The 13,923-nt window shown below is 42.5% G+C and overlaps 1 protein-coding gene across 15 annotated transcripts in view; it reads right to left on the reverse strand.

Moving 5' to 3' along the window:
* The window catches only part of LOC111954396 (receptor-type tyrosine-protein phosphatase kappa), a 165,397-nt gene that overhangs the window by 29,247 nt on the left and 122,227 nt on the right, over window positions 1-13,923 (reverse strand). For all 15 annotated transcript variants that reach the window (XM_023974123.2, XM_070435800.1, XM_023974116.2 and 12 more), the window contains exons 9-13: window positions 13,025-13,134; window positions 8,425-8,626; window positions 7,454-7,559; window positions 4,246-4,519; window positions 3,985-4,021 (exon numbers count right to left, since the gene is read on the reverse strand). In XM_023974123.2, the coding sequence (XP_023829891.1) occupies window positions 3,985-4,021; window positions 4,246-4,519; window positions 7,454-7,559; window positions 8,425-8,626; window positions 13,025-13,134 (729 nt within the window). The remainder of the gene's footprint in view (window positions 1-3,984; window positions 4,022-4,245; window positions 4,520-7,453; window positions 7,560-8,424; window positions 8,627-13,024; window positions 13,135-13,923) is intronic.

Here is a 13,923-nt window from a genome sequence, read left to right on the forward strand (position 1 = left end):
ATTAAATCATCTCATATCCAAATAACACACATTCTTCCACTCAATGCTTTACATGAAACAGCCAGACTATGCCATAAAGAGTACTATAACAAATGTAATATTGAGCGCAACAAGAAAAACAATAGCCTTGATAGCAGAGCAGGTTTCACAATAGATGTTGACACCAGTTAAAAGGTTATTAATCAGTTCTGCAGCCCGGTGTCAAATGTTTGAAGGTATTGCTTGAGACATCATCCCCATCTCGCCTCAAGAATACTTATGTTTCTGTTAGAGTTAATGAGATACAATCCATGAAAAAATACCAGAGGAAAATCACATGGAATTGGATTACAACCATTTTGAAGATAAAACTCAGTGCTTAAATGAAAATCTATTTTCATTCCTAATGGTAGGCTACACGGCGGAGCCCTTATCAAATTCTGTCTGGATTGGTTTCACAACCTCCGGGCCAATCCGCTTCGGAGACATTTGTACGGGGAAAACAATTCATGACAAACAGTACAACCAAAAAAACAACACCACTTTCATATCCAATTAAGTTAGAGCAATTAAGGTGGTTTTCAATTCAGAGAATGCGAGCACATCTGGCATAAAATGTATCAAGGATGGAAAGCGTGAGTGACTGAGTGAGATCGGCACAAGTGGGCAAAGACTACATATACTGTACTCCAAGTGGATACTGCATGGACACACACTGGGCTACTTGAATTTCTGAGCACGACACAGTTCTGGGAAAAGGGTCGATTATTGTTAGGACTAAACAACATTGTTGAGAGAGGATGGAAAAATAGTGCGATATGTTTCATCATGGCTATGATAGAGATAACGCATTGGCCACATCAACACGCTCTTACAGTATGAAGTGACTTAACTGTGGATGATTTTTATTAGTGTCACAATTATGTGTGCCCTTGTTGTCAGTGTCACATCAATTAGGGTTTCGGCGGTTTCATGACAGGGAGAAGGAGAATATCAAACGCTAAATCCGGTAATAATAACGAAATAGGCCGATATGAGAGTACAGTATGACCAACAGTACTGTCTCTCCGATCTTTGAAAGGCACAACAAATCCAACCCCTGGTGTGTTAATGCACAGCCAGCTGTTTAGGCATTATGAATACAACACTTTCCATGTCTGATAATCTAATAGCATATGTGGGCAGATTTCTAAACTTGGCCTTTCAAAAAATCTTAACTGATTATTAAACAGAAACATTAAATGCATAAATATGAGTCTAATTGATAAGCATAGAAATAAAGCTAAATTTATATATGGTGGTAGTACACCCTTCGGGGTGACATCATCATTCCATCTACAATTGAAGTCGGAAGTTTACATACACCTTAGCCAAATACATTTAAACTCTGTTTTTCACAATTCCTGACATTTAATCCTAGTAAAAATTCCCTGTCTTAGGTCAGTTAGGATCACCACTTTATTTTAAGAATGTGAAATGTCAGAATAATAGGAGAGAGAATGATTTATATAAGCTTTTATGTTGTTCATCACATTCCCAGTGAGTCAGAAGTTTACATCCACTCAATTAGTATTTGGTAGCATTGCCTTTAAATTGTTTAACTTGGGTCTAATGTTTCGTGTAGCCTTCCACAAGATTCCCACAATAAGTTGGGTGAATTTTGGACCATTCCTCCTGACAGAGCTGGTGTAACTGAGTCAGGTTTGTAGGCCTCCTTCCCCCCAACAGCTTTTTCAAATTTTCTAGGATTGAGGTCAGGGCTTTGTGATGGCCACTCCAACACCTTGACTTTGTTGTCCTTAAGCAACAACTTTGGAAGTATGCTTGGGGTCCATGTCCATTTGGAAGACCCATTTGCGACCAAGCTTTAACTTCCTGACTGATATCTTGAGATGTTGCTTCAATATATCCACATCATTTTCCTACCTCATGATGCCATCTATTTTGTGAAGTGCACCAGTTCCTCCTGCAGCAAAGCACCCCCACAACATGATGCTGCTACCCCCGTGCTTCACGGTTGGGATGGTGTTCTTCGGCTTGCAAGCCTCCTACCTTTTTCCTCCAAACATAACGATGGTCATTATGGCCAAACAGTTATATTTTTTGTTTCATCAGACCAGAGGACATTTCTCCAAAAGTACGATCTTTGTCCTCATGTGCAGTTGCAAACCGTAGTCTGGCTTTTTATGGCGGTTTTAGAGCAGTGGCTTCTTCCTTGCTGAGCGGCTTTTCAGGTTATGTCAATATAGGACTCGTTTTACTGTGGATATAGATACTTTTGTATCTGTGTCCTCCAGTATATTCACAAGGTCCTTTGCTGTTGTTCTGGAATTGATTTGCACTTTTCGCCCCAAAGTACGTTCATCTCTAAGAGACAGAACACGTCTCCTTCCTGAGCGGTATGACGGCTGCATGGTCCCATGGTGTTTATACTTGCGTACTATTGTTTGTACAGATGGACGTGGTACCTTCAGGCATTTGGAAATTGCTCCCAAGGATGAACCAGACTTGTGGAGGTCAACAATTTATTTTCTGAGGTCTTGGCTGATTTCTTTAGATTTTCCCATGACGTCAAGCAAAGAGGCACTGAGTTTGAAGGTAGACCTTGAAATGCATCCACAGGTACACCTCCAATTGACTCAAATGATGTCAATTAGCCAATCAGAAGCTTCTAAAGCCATGACATCATTTTCTGGAATTTCCCAAGCTGTTTAAAGGCACAGTCAACTTAGTGTATGTAAACTTCTGACCCACTAGAATTGTGATACAGTGAATTATAAGTGAAATAATTTGTCTGTAAACAATTGTTGGAAAAATTACTTGTGTCATGCACAAAGTTGATGTCCTAACCGACTTGCCAAAACTATAGTTTGTTGTCAAGAAATTTGTGGAGTGGTTGAAAAACGAGTTTTAATGACTCCATTCTAAGTGTATGTAAACTTCAACTGTATCTGTGATGTCATGTGGTGGATGGAAGCATGTCATTCCTAGCAAGCATAGCCTAGCATTTCTGAAACCTGATGCAGCTAAGCTGATTTCTTCAGGCATAGTGTTATTGATGGGTGACTATAGAGTTAATAGTTAAGTACATGGTTAATACAAGTCACATCTGGCAAATTAGCATTAGCAGCCACCTTAGGCTGACATCCGAGATCATGCGATGTTTTGCCATTAGCAATATCTTCATATAGCTCTCCACTGAAAAACAGTAGGGTTTTGCTAGTTTCATACCTCCTAGTTTTCATACCTTCTAGTAGAAATAAAGTTGTTGCTGGAGTAGGGTGGAACTGTCCTGATGACTTGATGGGACTATTGTACTACTTAGCCTAGCCAACTAACTTTTGAATGAGATACTGACGCTGAACTTACTGGCCATTTCATTAATTGTAGTAAGAGACATGGCCATAAGCACTTGAAATACTTGGCCAGTTACTCCAATGCACTTCGGAAAATGCATGTTCAGCATAAATGTTGTCCATAATCTATAATGCAGGTAATTTCAATAGTGCAAAGCCAGAGGACAGAGTCCATAAATCGCCAACCCATTTCCCTTCGATTTACGCCACAGATGAGCTGGCACTGTAGGAATTGTATCAATTTAATGACCACTCCCTCTTAATCACTAAAAACCAACAGCATGGCTTTATGATAAAAACCAGTGAGCTCTCTCTCTCTCTCTGTCTGTCTGTTAAATCAGAAGGATTGGCCCTGCTAGCCCCCTGTTCTCACAGACACAAGCTGTTCACCAGAGCAAGGTGCTTTACAAGCGCACATATCACAAATAAATAAGCTTTCCTTAATTCCGCCTCAATCCAGATTCTCGCTGCACGACAATTCTCTTGGAAGATAAAGTGACACACGCATTATCACGTAACAGTTCTTTATCTGAGCAAGAGAGTGGGCATTTATTGGCTACTGGGAAAAGTGATTGAAATCCAACTGTAATGTATAGTCAATTTAATGAACTTCTTTTGTTGTACAAATAAGCAAAAAGAAAAGTCTTACCTTTTGTTGCAAGTCTCAGACATTGTGTTTTTGATTCCTGTGAAACAAAATTAAATTAAATAATACAAATCAGTTCAACATGAGAAACAGGAACAAACTAGATAAAAGGGAAACTAATGAACAATAGCAGCGTATCAAAGGGGGGTGGGAAAACAATGCTCCTCAATGTACAATTACATTTTAAGACATATTTAAAACCCCAATAACCCAATGAGGGAACATTAGAGGGTCCTATTGGCTGACAGAGTCGTGTATATTCACCTTCTCCACACTGCTGACGGCCTGGAAGTAGATATTATAGTTCTTCCTGGGGGCGAGCGGAGGGTTCCAGAAGCCATGGTACGTCTTGTTGTCGCCCACCGTGAACGGAGAGGGTTCGGGAAGGTTCCCTGGTGGCAGTTCTGCCGCAAAGTAATAAGGCGAGCCACCACTGGAGGCACTGTGGAAGGGGACTGGGACCTGGTAGCAGTCCACGGAGCTGGCCTCCCTGCGTGTGCGATGTGGGTTCAGCTCCTCCACCACGATCTGATAAGCGCTGCGGAGGGACAAAACATCACAGGCAATCAGTCCCCACAAAACAACACAAGCAAACAAAGCCAGCTAGCCAAACAAAAGGCAGGCTAATCTTCAAGCAATCTCTCACTTCACGGAGCACAGAGAGGGCATGCCAAATGAGCTTAACTCTTGGAATGAGCCCTGGCTTGGCAACGTCGTATGCTACAGGCCCTGATATTTCTACCAGAGCCCCTTTATCTGCACATGGCCTTTAACTAATAACAATCCATTCTCTCAGACTGGGAGGCTGTAGAGAAACCCCCCTGAATGGGAGTTGATGAACCTCCAGTGAGAGTAACAGGTCAGGTCTCTCATTTGTATTTCAGAGTCACACTGCTGTGCTTCATCTCTCCCCCTGAGGGTCTTTGTTAATGTGGCGAGACATGCAAAAACCACAGTGCAGGGCAACTTATTAACACAGTGCAGGGCAACTTATTAACACAGTGCAGGGCAACTTATTAACACAGTGCCGGGCAACTTATTAACACAGTGCCAGGGCAACTTATTAACACAGTGCCAGGGCAACTTATTAACACAGTGCCGGGGCAACTTATTAACACAGTGCCAGGTCAACTTATTAACACAGTGCCGGGTCAACTATTAAACAGTGCCAGGTCAACTTATTAACACAGTGCCAGGGTCAACTTATTAACACAGTGCCGGGCAACTTATTAACACAGTGCCGGGGCAACTTATTAACACAGTGCCGGGGCAACTTATTAACACAGTGCCGAGGCAACTTATTAACACAGTGCCAGGGCAAACTTATTAACACAGTGCCAGGGCAACTTATTAACACAGTGCCAGGGCAACTTATTAACACAGTGCCAGGGCAACTATTTACACAGTGCAGTCAACTTATTAACATGCCAGGCCACTTATTAACACAGTGCCAGGTCAACTTATTAACACAGTGCCAGGTCAACTTATTAACACAGTGCCAGGTCAACTTATTAACAAGTGCCAGGTCAACTTATTAACACAGTGCCAGGTCAACTTATTAACACAGTGCCAGGTCAACTTATTAACCAAGTGCCAGGTCAATTATTACCAGTGCAGTCACTTATTACACAGTGCCAGGTCAACTTATTAACACAGTGCCAGGTCAACTTATTAACACAGTGCCGGGGCAACTTATTAACACAGTGCCGGGGCAACTTATTAACACAGTGCCGGGCAACTTATTAACACAGTGCCGGGCAACTTATTAACACAGTGCCAGGGACTTTAACCAGTGCGGGGCAACTTATTAACACAGTGCAGGGCAACTTATTAACACAGTGCCGGGGCAACTTATTAAATCAAATTATACACAGTGCAGGCAACTTATTAACAGTGCCAGGGCAACTTATTAACACAGTGGAGAGGCAACTTATTAACACAGTGCCAGGGTAACTTATTAACACAGTGCCAGGGCAACTTATTAACACAGTGGCCAGGTCAACTTATTAACACAGTGCCAGTCAACTTATTCAACACAGTGCAGGTTCACTTATTAACACAGTGCCAGGTCAACTTATTAACACAGTGCCAGGTCAACTTATTAACACAGTGCCAGGTCAACTTATTAACACAGGAGAAGGAGAAGCCCCTTCACACACTCATGGAGCTGTAAACATGGCAGATCTACCTTCCTTCTGCATCCACAGCTCAGAGCCCCCTCCTAGACTTCACTACCCTTAGTTCCGCTCAGAGAGCGCGACCCCTCCTCCCACCCTTGGTAATGACTGCCCAGGGGCGTATCTCTGTCCCCCCGACCGCCCTTCCCTCACCATTATCGCCCAAGTGCCCTGACAGCCATCTCCACATCCCTGACCTTCCATAGCTCCTATTTTAGCTCAAAGCACCGCAGATCTAAAATACAAGTGACACTCCATAATGCCGGTCGCAGATGGACACAAAATTCGCTTCCACCAAAATAGGGTGAGTGCTCGGGCTCTTTCCTCTACCCTGTACTGCTTGTCAATGACAAAATGTTACAAATTACCTGGGCAAATGGCCTGAGGCTCGCTATAACTCAATCTCTCATACACACCTTAACCAACCCTCTCTAAATTACCGCTACACAGACCTGCTGCGTGATTAGCCAATCGGCTTCCATCAGAGCTTGGCCAGTTTTACAGAGCACTGCCAAAATGAGTCAAATTAAACAATCCCTTTGATAACACACATCTTTGTTTCATTGATGCTCCCAAATCCTTCAAGCTGGTAAAAACATGACATAATCCTAGTCGTAGTATGTTTCCTTGTACTTTGCTAACACCACCCTCCATTGCATATTTGATATCTGACTATCCAATTAGTCTTTATGATATTTGTAACATTATACTGTACACAAAATCTGTATTCCAGAAAAAAAACACCCCAAAAACATTTGCTCAAAATGAGAAGTGGGTGTGACATATTAGCTACAACTGCCACATATACTGAGTGAGTGCTTGTGAGAAAGAAATGCAGTCAGGTGGTTTTGTATTCAGGGCTGTTGTTCTTTCCCTTTCAATATGCAGCCCCTCCAATTTCACAATCAAAGAACAGGCCTAGTTGCATAATAGGTGATTTTACTGAATCTGAGCACAAAGAGTTCTCTCCAAATCCTCTTTATGACAAGTACCTTCAACTCCATCCCTGCCGATTGTGATAGAGGAGAGGAAATGAAAAGGCACAGGCCAACAATGGCCAAATCAAATGGAGATCGGCAGGGCCATGGACCTGAATATGTAAATTCCCGGCAGAGTCTCTGTAGACATTACCCAGTACTGCTCTCTCTATTTGTGGAATGTGCTACAGGGAGCGACAGGGAGGGACACAACACAAACTTCCTGACAGAGATGTCAGGTAAACAGATGGATGACCTTCATTAAAATGACTAGATGGAACTCTTGGACAAAAAAAAGCCAGACATTAGGTCTCTCACCTGATAGGGGCACCTTTGGCCTGAGCGGGCTTCAGTAGGACGGTGATGGTGGTGGCCGTTTCATTCAGAAACGCCTCGGACCCATCATACTCTTCCAGTGTTGGGGCTATGGGAAAAAGCACACCAGACAGACAAGAATTTAGTGCAAAATCACAGGAGGAGGAAAATTGTCGGTAATGGGGTGTAATATGTTGATGTCTTGAGAAAGGCATGCTCTATCAGGACACATTATGTTTAATTTTGAACTTGGCTGAGCTTTAATATAGCACTGCAAAGTAAAAAATAAAAATAAATACAAAAAGAATTCCCTGCTTGGAACATGTTTTCTAAAACACTTCTGGGAATTGCAACCTGACAAATTGACAATAGCAGTTTTGACAAAACGCAGGAACTGCGTGATTACATCTACATTACGTACATGACATATCTTTGAAGTAGGCGCTTAGCGCAAAAAGCACCAGGCTCCTCTTATTTAAAGAAAGGATACTGGCCTCATTTTCCATTAAGGAAGCTTTTAGCTTCCATTCACCTGGTTAATTTGATTGATGTGGTTTGCATTATCATCTAATGAGGTCCTAGGCTGTCATTTCAACAGATTCCAAATACATCCCGGTCTAGGACATGTTGAGTGCTGCCAAGATTAGAGTTGGGAAAAATGTGTGCTTCAGAAAATTACTCCAACAGGTACAGAGAATCCAGATATTCCATTACGGAACAGAGTCTGACACGATCAAAATGACTGAGAGATATCTCACTGCTGTGCTTAGTATCATGGTAGAAATTGCTCAGAAAACCGATAACCGAACCAACCCATAACCCAATAAAAAAAATTGTTACCCCATTCTGGTTACTTTGCTTCCTAGATGCTATTTGAACCTGCAGGACAATTCTCTTGGCCAGGTTTCCCTTATAAAATAGATCTTCTGACCTCAATGGGAATTCCTGGATAAATAAAGGTTAAATAAATGTACCTGAGATGTTGGTGGTGACGTTGAGTGTGGTCGGGGGGCCGAAGCCCTTGACGGTGCTGGCTCGTATGATGAACTGGTAGGTGGTGCCAGGGTGCAGCTGGTTGAAGACGTGGTGAGAAGTGTTCCAGGGCAGAGACACGATCAGAGGGGGGCGCATTATCGGCACCGAGGGGTCAAAGGACCGAATACCACTGTAGGCGATCTGTTAGGGGAGGGAGAGGAGAGGGACATACAATATTTACCTAATGAGCTGTTGAAAAGTGTGACTTTCTGTAACATTATGCTGTGGTAGAAACGTTATCTGTGTTTAAGTAGGTGGAATGCACATACGTAGCAAAGTACAACAAATTAGAGTGTTTTTGACTGATTTTTCTGCATTGTGTATTGACTTGAGGTAGGGCTGGGCGATATGTGCAAAATATCATGGTATTTTAACAAAATTGGACGGTATTTTTAGTTTTTGAATAATAAAAGTTGTACATTTGCTTTATGAGTAGTGAGTGATCCGAGGGTGGCACATACATTCTAAGTGATTTCAATGAGTCTTTCTCCATTCTGATTGTTTTATACTGTTCAATTCAACCAAAACAAATGTCAGCACTTTTATCATTCCTGCATTTCATGTACTCAATTGCAGTGGTGGAAAAAGTACCCAATTGTCATACTTGAGAAAAAGTAAAGATACGTTAATAGAAAATGACTCAAGTAAAAGTAAAAGTAACCCAGTAAAATACTACTTGAGTAAAAGCATTTGGTTTTAAATATACTTAAGCATCAAAAGTAAATGTAATTGATAAAATGTACTTAAGTATCACAAGAAAAGTATAAATCATTTTTAATTCCTTATATTAAGCAAACCAGATGGCACCAAGGGGCAGGGGCACACTCCAACACTCAGACATAATTTACAAACAAAGCATTTGTGTTTAGTGAGTCCTCCAGATCAGAGGAAGTAGATGACCAGGGATGTCCTCTTGACAAGTGCGTGAATTGGACCATTTTCCTGTCCTGCTAAGCATTCAAAATGTAACGAGTACTTTTAGGTGTCAGGGAAAATGTGTGGAGTAAAAAGTACAGTATTTTCTTTAGGAATATAGTGAAGTAAAAGTAAAAGTTGTCAAAAAGAAAAATAGTAAAGTACAGATAACAAAAAGAAAACTACTTAAGTAGTACGTGAAAGTATTTTTACTTAAGTACTTTACACCACTGCTCAATTGAGATCATTTCCACACTGACCCGCAGGGCTGTACGATATGGGCAAATAATCTAGGACTTATCTTTAACCAAATGTTGCAATTGCGATTTGACTTGTAAATTAGAGCAAAACTGTTGGAATAATGGAAATAGAATGACTATTCTTATTATTTAGTTAGAATATAATAGTGGGCACTTTGAATACAGAGTTGTTTGACAGGACAACGAATTAAAATGCAGGGAGGAGTTATTGTGACAGGGTAGGAACTAAAGTGTTTATAAGTGTTTCCTAGAGGACACTATAAGCTTTGGCTACATAGCATGTTTTCTCTTAGCTACTTCATGTAGATAAAGAGGAATATGCAAAGCAAGAATATGTTGATTTAGAAGACACGGTTGCACAAACAACATGCTGATTTAGGTCTACACCATCACTGGTATTATCAGGCTCTATTAGCTAGCTACGTTTGCTCTTACTCAGTACATTTATTAGCTAGGTAGCAAGCTATTAGCATTAGCATCTCACAAGATTTAGGGCAACTTGCTAAGAAAAGACAAACTAGCTGTTTGCTGATGTAAGAAAAAACAAACTAATAGTGTCATTATAGAACGCTAGTGTATTTATATTAAGAAGCAAAGTGAAAACAGCATTGTTGTCATCAACATTGTTGCATGTGCTGCATTGACCATGCAGACTGAACGCAAGTGTCTCGTTGTTGAGGAAAATCAAATGCGCTCCTTGAGTGACGGGGGGCGTGGCTAGGTCTGTGGAAAGTGGCACGGAGAGAAAGAGCAGAGAGAGATGACTCAAATAGCGAAGTAAACTATAAAAATTGACATTACACATGGCGTATCACATTTAACAAACCAAACATTCAAATACCGGTATAGAAGGTAAAGTAAAAACCCAAACCGGTCCCTGCATCAATACCGGTGTATCATCAAATGCAGTATGCCGCCCAGCCATACGCCTGAACTAAAATGTGTGATAATATAGTTGAGTATGTGACTTCCCATGGCATTATGTAGTATGTGTGTCATGTTACATCAAATCAAAGTTTATTTGTCATGTGCCGAAAACAACAGGTGTAGACCTTACAGTGAAATGCTTACTTACAAGCCCTTAACCAACAATGCAGGTCAAGAAATAGTTAAGAAAATATTTACCAAATAAACTAAAGTAAAAAAGTAACAATAAAATAACAATAACAAAGCTTTATACAGGGGTTACCGAGTCAATGTGCGAGGGTACTGGTTAGTCGATGTAATTTGTACATGCAGGTGACTATGCATAGATAATAAACAGTTGGTAGCAGCAATGTAAAAACAAGGGGGGGGGGGGTTGTCAATACAAATAGTCTGGGTGGCCATTTGATTAAATGCTCAGCAGTCTTATGGCTTGGGGGTAGAAGCTGTTAAGGAGCCTCTTGGACCTAGACTTGGTGCTCCGGTACCGATTGCCGTGCGGTAGGAGAGAACAGTCTATGACTTGGGTGACTGGAGTCTTGGACAATCTTTGGGGCCTCCCTCTGACACCACCTAGTATATACAGTAGCCGCTAAAAGTTTGGACACATTCAAGGTTGCCAAGAGTGTGCAATGTTGTCATCAAAGCAAAGGGTGGCTACTTTGAAGAATCTCAAATATAAAATATATTTAGATTTGTTTAACAATTCTTTGGTTACTACATAATTCCACATGTGTTATTTCATAGTTTTGATGTCTTCACTATTATTCTACAATGTATAAAATAGTAAAAACAAAGAAAACCCTGGAATGAATAGGTGTCCAAACTTTTGACTGGTACTGTAGGTCCTGGATGGTAGGAAGCTTGGCCCCAGGGATGTACTGGTCCGTACGCAATACAGTCGGAGGATGAGCAGTTGCCATAGCGGGCAGTGATGCAACCGGTCAGGATGCTCTCGATGGTGCAGCTGATGAACTTTTTGAAGATCTGGGGACCCATGCCAAATCTTTTCAGTCTCCTGAGGGGGAAAATGTGTTGTCGTGCCCTCTTTACAATTGTCTTGGTGTGTTTGGACCATGATAGTTTGTTGGTGAAGAAACTCTCCACCCGCTCTACTACAGCCTGTCGATGTGAATGTGGGTGAACGTAGTCCACGATCATCTCTTTTGTCTTGCTCACGTTGAGGGACAAGTTGTTGTCCTGGCCCCACACTGACAGGTTTCTGATCTCCCTATAGGCTGTCTCATCGTTGTCGGTGATCAGTCCTACCACTGCTGTGTCATCAGCAAACTTAATGATGGTGTTGGAGTCGTGCTTGGCCATGCAGTTGTGGGTGAACAGGGAGTACAGAAGGGGACTAAGCACACACCGCTTAGGGGCCCCCGTGTTGAAAATCAGCGTGGCAAGTGTGTTGTTGCCTACCCTTACCACCCCGGGGCAGCCCGTCTGGAAGTCCAGGATCCAGTTGCAGAGAGAGGTGTTTAGTCCCAGGGTCCTTAGCTTAGTGATGAGCTTTGTGGGCACTATAATCCACATTCCCTTGGATTATGTGGGTCAGTGTTCTCATATTCCTAAAGCTGGATAACACTTGAGAATTAAGAAATGTTTCTTCAGATTCACCACATTGCACACAAGCTATGAATCATTGTGGGTTATTAATTTTAAAAATACAATCCATTCAATGATGGATCAGTACACCTTCATACTGTATCTAAGAAGTACTGAAAATAGTATTTTACAACAGTAACATACAATGAGTTCCCCTTAAAACCCACACTCCCCTTTTAGAGTTACAGTATTTCCACCATAGTCCTGTATGAAAAAGGAACAGGACGTTTTTCACTCATCTGTGCTGGTTTCCAGAGGGACAGTAAAGATTTAAAAAACCTGTGAAACATGGTTAAGATATACAAACACAAACCCCATGTGGATCCTAGACAGGCTTGTTCTTTCCATCCAACCCCCCCCCCAACTCTCCCTCCCCTCCCTCCCCGAACCACCCCCCCACCTCTCCCTCCCCCACCTCTCGCCTCCTCCCCCCACCTCTGCCAACCCTCCCCCTTCTAACCTCCCCGCACCTCTCCCCTCTATCCCCCACTTCCTCCTCCCTTCCCTCCTCCCCCCACCTCTCCCCTTCTCCCTCGCTCCCTCCCCCCACCTCTCGCCTCTCTCCCTCCACCTCTCCCTCACCCACCGATCCCCTCCCTCCCCACCTCTCCCCTTCTCCCTCGCTCTCTCCCTATCCTCTCCCCTCACCCCACCGATCCCCTCCCTCCCCCCACCTCTCCCCTTCTCCCTCGCTCTCTCCCTCCACCCCACCGGTCCCCTCCCTCCCCCCACCTCTCCCCTTCTCCCTCGCTCTTTTTCCCCCACCTCTCCCCTCACCCCACTGATCCCCTCCCTTCCCCCACCTCTCCCCCTGGCCATAGTCCTTCATTACCTCATACTGAGTTATGATCCCATTGGGCTCCAGTGGTTCCTTCCAGTAAAGGAAGATCCGATCCTCAAACGGTGTGGCTTTCATGGACTGGCTTGGAACGGGGCCAGGCACTGCATTAGGACAGAAGACAGGAGGAGTAGGTCCTAATGCAATCAAAGGAAGGCCACAGTACTGTAATGAATCCTATTCTCACAGAGAGAGACACTCCTGAGCCTGTACGCCTGTAACGAGACCACTGACTGTTTTTACTTACAGCAAAGCAGCATGTTGAAAATGGCATAATAATGTAGATCGCTGCGCGTGCGTTGAATGGGAGGCACTCGAATCCCCAGTGGTTTTTATTGAATTTGGACAATGAATTTACATGAGATTAGATAATCAAGGTGCAATATCCTTTCAAGAGCATCCTTTCTCTCTGTCATCTGCATGTTTTATGATCAAATTAGTCTCCTATAATTTGGAGGCTGTCCCTTTCACCAATAAAGCAAAGCCATCAGCCAGAGAAACCACAGCATGCCAGACCTCTCTGACATGAATTGTGATCAGTGAAAAATCTAGGTATTGAGTATAGAATTTCATATACACTATATACAGTGTATTAGGAAAGTATTCAGACCCCTTGTCTTTTTCCATATTTAGTTACGTTACAGCCTTATTCTAAAATGTATTAAATTGTTTTTTTACACACAATAATCCTTACTAAGAAAGCGAAAACAGGTTTTTAGAGAATTTGGCAAATGTACACACACACACACACAGACACACACACGCCTTATTTATATAAATATTCAGAGCCTTTGCTATGAGAGACTCGAAATTGAGCTGAGGTGCATCCTGTTTCCATTAATCCTCCTTGAGATGTTTCTACAACTTCATTGGAGTCCACCTGTGGTAAATTC

The sequence above is a fragment of the Salvelinus sp. IW2-2015 genome, linkage group LG28, assembly GCF_002910315.2.
Source record: "Salvelinus sp. IW2-2015 linkage group LG28, ASM291031v2, whole genome shotgun sequence".
NCBI classification, from domain to species: Eukaryota; Metazoa; Chordata; class Actinopteri; order Salmoniformes; family Salmonidae; genus Salvelinus; species Salvelinus sp. IW2-2015.